Source organism: Chaetura pelagica, unplaced genomic scaffold, assembly GCF_000747805.2.
Source record: "Chaetura pelagica isolate M959 unplaced genomic scaffold, ChaPel_1.0 scaffold109, whole genome shotgun sequence".
NCBI classification, from domain to species: domain Eukaryota; kingdom Metazoa; phylum Chordata; class Aves; order Apodiformes; family Apodidae; genus Chaetura; species Chaetura pelagica.
In genome coordinates this window covers 5,185,866-5,193,326 of record NW_009970725.1, presented here as the reverse complement: position 1 = coordinate 5,193,326, position 7,461 = coordinate 5,185,866, and the positions used below count along the sequence as shown (strand labels likewise).

General features: G+C 40.2%; 1 protein-coding gene across 1 annotated transcript in view; it reads right to left on the bottom strand.

The window, feature by feature from the left end:
* Nucleotides 1–644: 644 nt before the first annotated feature.
* Nucleotides 645–7,461, bottom strand: part of TRAPPC8 (trafficking protein particle complex 8) — a 58,098-nt gene continuing 51,281 nt past the window's right edge. The window contains 3 exon segments of the mRNA XM_010006897.1: nt 645–1,425; nt 5,874–5,963; nt 7,447–7,461. Of these exon segments, the coding sequence (XP_010005199.1) occupies nt 1,191–1,425; nt 5,874–5,963; nt 7,447–7,461 (340 nt within the window). The 3' untranslated portion in view covers nt 645–1,190.

The following is a 7,461-nucleotide window of genomic DNA, read 5'->3' as shown; positions in this document are numbered from 1 at the left end:
CTAAAAAGAAAAAAAAAGCATCTGAAGGCAGATAGAACATTTCATAAGCTACTGTTACCCTATGAAGAAGTGTCCTTCAGCCACAAGATAGAGCAGGCTGTCTGAGGTTTCTTCATGTGCTGGATTTTCCTTGTACTCTGTAATTGTGATTTCCCAGACAGCTGAAATCTGTGTCATTCATGGGAACACTGGTTAAGAACTCGGAAGGCAGAGCAGCCACTACCAATTTCAATGTGACAACAGAACAGGAACTTCACCTGAGCAAAGAAGGCCACCATAAAGAGAATATAGAATAGACACACAGCATCAGCACCTGCAGATTGCTACAGCTGTACAAAAAGGAAAAATTAAAGGCCACAAGTTCATACAGTGAATATGGTGTATGTTTTATTCTATTTACAATACATTTGTTATAAATATAATACATTTCTTGAAAATCTTGAGTAGATTTTTTTTAAAACAGATCATCGTTATAGTTACATAATAAAGTAAGTGACAATTTAAATGACAATCGCATGGTTGTGGAAATAGTGCATTCTGTGTTGAGATGAATGAGAAAATATTCAAACTGGATGAAAAAGCTATTTTATTTTATTTTTTTTAAACACCTCAGGTGGGACGTGTATGTAAACCTTCAAAAGTTACCAGTTTCCATAAACATGAAAACTCAAAATTTTAAACTAAAGAACTGAGAAACAGAAATATATTTGAGAAACCTTATTGAACTTCACAGTAAGGTTGGGATTTATCATTACTAATGGCTTCAGACAGGAAAAAGCCAATGAGTGTTTCTTCCTGAGCCATATCCTAATACAGCCACAAATATTAAACACACCATGCTGGAAGTTGTAACAGCAGTCAAGCTGCATTTTTGACAGGGCATGGGACATACAAATATGTTCAGATCTGAAGTTAGAGAGTATTTTGTGTTATGAATATCATAATTACCAGAGAAGAAATACATTATAAAAGGATAAACGTATTTTCAGTCCAACGTGCGTTGCATTGAGAAATGAATTGACAAGTCATCTGAATATTTTGCTATTTTCTTTCCTACACAATCTTTAGTAACAAGTTAGATGTTTGAGGTGCTATTTCCAAAAACTGCAGCAAAACGTCAACCAGCAATAGAAGAAAAAAATCCCATTTATTTTGTCTTTTAGTGTGATTTTTTTTTTTTCAGGAAGTGGTCAGATATTATTTATAATAATCAGTGCAGGCATGGAGTTCTGCTGACTCGTTTCAAACAAAGTAACTTGGTCCACTAGCTTGGCAAATACTCTTGGTGTTCCAAGATTATAGACACCTGTATGAACAAAGCAAGCTTTCAGCTGCAAGCTATAGACTTCCTGGCTTTTAAGTTGAAGCTTGTACTGTGTTTGACCAAGCCATGTAAAAGATCCATGGATTTCTAGTGCTTCTGGGCTGCAAAAGAACGTAACAACATTATTTCTCTGCATTTGAAACACATTTCCAGTCCAACCTCAAGTTCTCCCAAGATGGCACTGTGTGTCCATTGCCAACCCATTACAAATATATGCTTGCTTGTGCTTCCTGAACACTTATTTCCAAAAGTCAGGAATTGGCAACTTAAGTTACTATTCTGCCAGTCTCTTATCACTGCCATTTGTCTTTCATGTCTTGTATTTTGCTGAGTCTTTTTAGACTATTTGTCTACAGTAATTTCTCTGAAGTGATCACCATCCCCAAATGCATCATACTTTGTTTTACACACACAACCCTCCCGTATCTATCTTTTCTAGCAAGACAAAGCTAGACTTTGAAAGGAAAACAGTTGCAATCACAAGTATAGACAAAGCTGCACTTAACATTTTACCAAGATAGTAAATGCAGTTTAAAAAAAGAAGTCATGTTTACATGTCCTCTTTCCTGTCACATCCACACCCATTTCATCCCCACAAACACATACACGCTCTGAGATGAGTACCTGAGGTACACACCCTTGGGTATCTTTATACATCTCTATGTCCACCTATCAGCTCAATTTCACTCTAGGCCCTTTCTTCTTACCAGATACTTGTTAATGTTCTGACTCACACTTAACATGCTCTTTACAGCAGCCCTCCCCTTGGCTCAGATGAATTGGTACACATCTTTAAAGCATTTATTTGGATCCTAATATATTTCACACTGTATAGAGAACATTAATTACACATTTATGCACAATGATGAATTCCAGTGTATTCCCAGCTTTATACAGAACTGGCATATAATGCTAACAATAGATGTAGTAACAAGATCCAAACTATCACAATTTTAGGAATTCCTATATAAAGCATTCTTAGGCCTGTCCCTGAGTGCGAGTTAAATAAGAGTGCATATCACACAGAAATAATTAATATGGATATATACTGCTTTAGAGACACTGCATTAAGAAGGGGGATAGGTTTTTGTTTGTTATTAAGAAGTTTCAAGGCACATGCATACATCATCCTTCCAAAGACATCTTACAACGCTGTTACAAAACATGACCATCTTATTAAAAAAAACACCGTATCAACGAATAGCTTCCTAATCTTAACTGATACATAAAGAAGACTTAAATCTTCTCCATTTCTGAACCTTTGAATTAGGCCCTGGGCTTTTAATTTCTTACTTCATAGAATCATAGCATGGTTTGGGTTCAAAGAGACCTTAAAAATCATCTAGTTCCAACCCCCCAGCTCAGGCAGGGACATCTCCCACTAGATCAGGTTGCTCAGAGCCCCATCCAACTTGGCCTTGAACATTTGCAGGGAGGGGGCATCCAAAGCTTCCCTGGGCAACCTGTTCCAGGGTCTCACCACTCTCTTAAGAATTTCCTCCTAATATCTAACCTAAATCTACCCTCTTCCAGTTTTGATCCATTACCCCTTGTCCTAACACTACCCTGTAAAAAGTCTCTCCCCAGCTTTCTTGTAGGCTTCTTCAGGTCACTCTATGAGGTCCCCCAGAGCCTTCCCATTCCCAAGCTGAACAACCCCAACTCCCTCAGCCTGTCTTCATAGGAGAGGTGCTCCAGCCCTCTGATCATCTCTGTGGCCCTCCTCTGGACTTTCTCCATGAGCTTCATGTCTTATGTTGGGAGGTCCAGAGCTGGACACAGTACTCTAGCTGGGGTCTCACAACAGCAGAGTAGTGGGGGAGAAATCACCTCCCTTGACGCGCTGGTCACCTGCCTGCCCGGTCCACCCACCTACTCTGCCTTAGGGCCGGAGTCTGCCCCGGCTCACGGAGCAGCCGCGCCCACCTGCCCAGGCGCTGCCGGGGAGCAGCCCCGGCTGCCGGGAAGCTGGCACCCTACAGATCCTGCTACCGAGCCCTGCCATGGAAAAGAAGCCACATCCCAGGAGCCATGGGGAGGGATAAACATAGCCACAACACACACACACCCTCCCTTAAATTCCCTGCCGGGCTCAACTCCTACCCTTTTACTCCATTGATTCTACACCTTTCCCTCGGAGCATACATTTAATAAGGGCATAGTACTTCTGAATTATTTCCCTGATATATCCCTAGCATACCTCTCCCGAATTTTGGTCCCTCCGTTTTTGTTAGCCCTTCATAAAGCGGTTAATCCCTAAACTGAACACCGCTCTCAGTAAATTTTTGGGCGGGGTGAGGGCAGTGTTTCCAGTCTCCGCTCTAAGATTCGCTCCAGCTGCAATCGATCCTCTGTACAAGGTGAGCGCCGCGTGTGCCCTCGGTCCCTTTAAAAAGCCCTCACTGGAAGAGAGGAACACAGGAACATCACGGATGCATTCTGGTTTCCCGCGGTCCATTACCAACACATCACCGGTTCATGCTGAGCCTCTCTCATCCACCATCATCCTTAAATCCTTCTCCTTGAGACTGTTTTCAATCCATTCTCTACCCAGCCTGTATTTGTGCTTGGAATTGCTCCAATCCAGGTCCAGAATCTTGCATTCAACCTTGTTGAACTTCATGAGTTTGCACAAGCCCACTACTCAAGCCTGTCAAGGTCCCTCTGGACAGCATCTCCTCCCTCCAGTGCATCAACCTCCCCACACAGTTTGGTGTCATCAGCAAACTTGCTGAGGGTGCCCTCAGTGCCACTGTCCCTGTCTCCAACAAAAAGACATTACATAGCGTGGGTGCCAGTACTGACCCCTGAGAAAAAACACTCATCACAGGTCTCCATCTGGACATCAAGCCATTGATCACCACTCTTTGTGAGTGCAACCATTCAGCCAGTTCCTGACCCAACGACTGATCCATCCATCAAATCCGTATCATTCCAGTTTTGATACCAGGATGTCATGCAGGACAGTGTTGAAGGCTTTGCACAAGTCCATATAGATAACACTGCTTGCTCTTCCTTTGTCCACTGATGCTGTGACCCCATTGTAGAGACCACTAAATTAGTCAGGCAGGATTTGCCCTTGGTGAAGCAGCTGTCACCAATCACCCCTTTGTTTTCTACGTGCCTTAGCAGAGCCTTCAGGAGGATCTGCTCCATGATCTTGCCAGGCACAGAGGTGAGACTTACTGGTATATAGTTCCCTGGGTCTTCACTTTTTCCTTTACTGAAAATGGGAGTTGTGTTTCCTCTTTTTCAGTCAGTGGGAATTTCTCCACACTGCCAAGCCTTTTCAAATATGATGGACAGAGACTCTGCAACTTTGTCAGCTGATTCCTTCAGGAGCTGTTGATGAATCCTGTCAGCCCCCACAGACTCGTGCACCTTCAGGTCCTTCAGATGATCATGAACCTGCTCTTCTCCTACAGTGGGGAAATCTTCCCTTTCACAGTTCATTCCTTCACCTTCTTTAACTTGGATGGTGTGACCAGAGGCTTTGACAGGGAAGACAGCAGCAAAGTAGTCACTGAGTACCTCAGCCTTCTTTATGTCCTGCATGGCCAGATCTCCAGTTTCCTTCTGAACTGGGCTCACATTTTCTCTTGTCCTTCTCTTACCACTGACATACCTGTAGAAACTTTTCTTGTTGTTCTTAACATCCCTGGCCAGGTCCAACTCTATCAGTGCTTTGGCCCTCCTACTTGCCTGGATGGACTGTTGGTAAGATACCAATGTCCTCCCATGACTAAGTCTACCTGGATATCCTCACAATTTGACACAGACACACACACCTCAGGAATACTCAGCCAAGGAACCCACTATTTTGTGGTAAGCAGACCAAGTAGCATTATGTATATGGGGGAAACAGCAGGGGTAAGAGGGTGTCAACTGAATTACATTAATTAAATTGGCTTGTTTTAACAGAAGTGGAAGAATAAAATGGTAGAACATCATGGCAGTTAATTCTCTCCCCCACAAGAATACTTTCTAAAATTTTTAGAAGCAATTCACAAAACATTTCCTTAGTGCTAACATTTTCGCACATACTACAGTTTTAAGCAAAAAGTCTGTCATAACAATTAAGGTCATAAACCATGGGGAAGTCTTAAAGATATATAAGGTTCTACAATATTTTATACTAACTCAAATTGCAAGAAGAAGCATTTATTTGAACTTCAGAAGTTTTCTACAAATTACTTGTTTTTTAATGAAAACCCAACAACTTGTATTTAATAAATTAAGGTAGCTGAAGCTTGTATTTCACAATTTCAAAAGCATTTCCACTTTCCTAGAGAAGTCCTGAAGAGTTTTACCATTCAACAGTCACAACTCAAGGTGCTGTCTTAGCAACAGTCGGCAGCAAAGTAAAATTGAACACTGACTGAAGACTCCCACTTGACTATATGAAGCTTTTACCACCCTCCATTCTTTCAAAGAATCCAGTGTTGAAAAAATCCTATTCTAGATATTCAATACAGTTAAACCACTACAAAACTCCCCAAAACTAGGAAGCATTCTCAGAAAATATTGTTAATTAACATTCACACGTTACCTTGTTGTTTTATGCCGCAAGTCAATCATCACATCTACAACAGCATGAGAACAATTGGAAAGTAGGAGAGTGACAGGTACCAGACAGAGGCTGCAAAGAAAAACAGTTCCACAGTAAAGAAAAAAAACAAACAAACAGTCCTACTTTATAAAGTCTTAAACAGTTACAATAAATTAATATAAAAATTAACATGTATTTATCTATTATGCAACAGAGTGTACATAGCAATAAAATCACTTACACTGACAAGTGTTACTTATAATAGAAGCTAACTGAAGCAAACAGAGGCTGGGAAAGGCTAACAAAAGAATAAATAATACCTTGGCTTACAGGAAATCTACCTTTTTGACAAGAGCATTTCACAATGGGATAACATGGCCCAGTATGCTATTCTCTGAACCCTGTTTAGCACATTTTGTCTAGATACTTTTCCACGCTGCCCCTCACTGAGGGGCTGCTGGCATCTGGCCTAAAGTTTTAGCCAGAACCATGCCCAGACAGAACAGACAGGACAAACATATTTAGTGTTTAAGCCTTTACCCTGAATAAAACTAATACAGTTAGCTGATACTCTGCTTGTTCACAATTAGTATGATTGTTTTTATAAATAATGCTGCAGCAAGAAAGACACAAGATATTCACAGGCAGCTACACATACTACTGCAGCTGAAACAACTCTACATGTGCAGTAAGTTACTGTGCCAGTGGAATTCCTTACCATTGTTTAACAGTTTAAATATCCCAAATTTGACTAATGAGAAGAACAATTACCAACTATAAGATATGAACTTGTTACTAGAACAATGCATGCTTTGTAACTGTCATTAAAATGTGCCACCTTATAAAACATGTTAGATTTTATAAATAAATACCTTTTTTGGGGCAACTTGTATTAACTTAAGCTTTAGAAAAAAATTAAAACAGAGTTCTCAGAAAAAGACTCAAACCTAAATAAGTACCTTTATGCTTCAAGTACAATTAATTTCATGTCTGGAAATTAATCCAGAGAGCTTTGTTCATATTTCAGTGTTGAAGGGCTCACAGATTTTACAGGCTCCAACTAATTCAGTCTAGCAGTCTGATTATTGACAGAGGTTAATTCTGATACTCTTGCAGGAGACAAGACCCAGTGATCTAAACTGTTACCATCTTCTAACATGAATTAGAATAATGTGCAGCTAATCTTGGCAAATCAGATGCTGCAGACGTAACAGTTCTTTTGACTTAAAAATACCTCTTACTTTCTGTCTAGCTTCTCAAAGTAGTCACACTCTTCACTCTGACACCAAATATAAACAAACAGGCATCCAAGTGTTTACATTTCTTTCAGTAAGTTTGGTAATATTACTAGTTAATATTAAAACTGAACTGTGGTATTACAGCCTGTTTCTCTACATGAGACTTTCATTTTATCTACAAAATTCCAAAGCAGTGAGTTTAAGAATTGAGCAAGATTTCACCTTTGCATACCAGACTTTTATCTTTTGTATCATAACCCACAGAGCATCTCTCAATAGGATTTATGTCAACTTCATGGTATTTTAAAAGTTGCTAAACAAAACGTGGCATTAACCTTTTTTGATGGAAA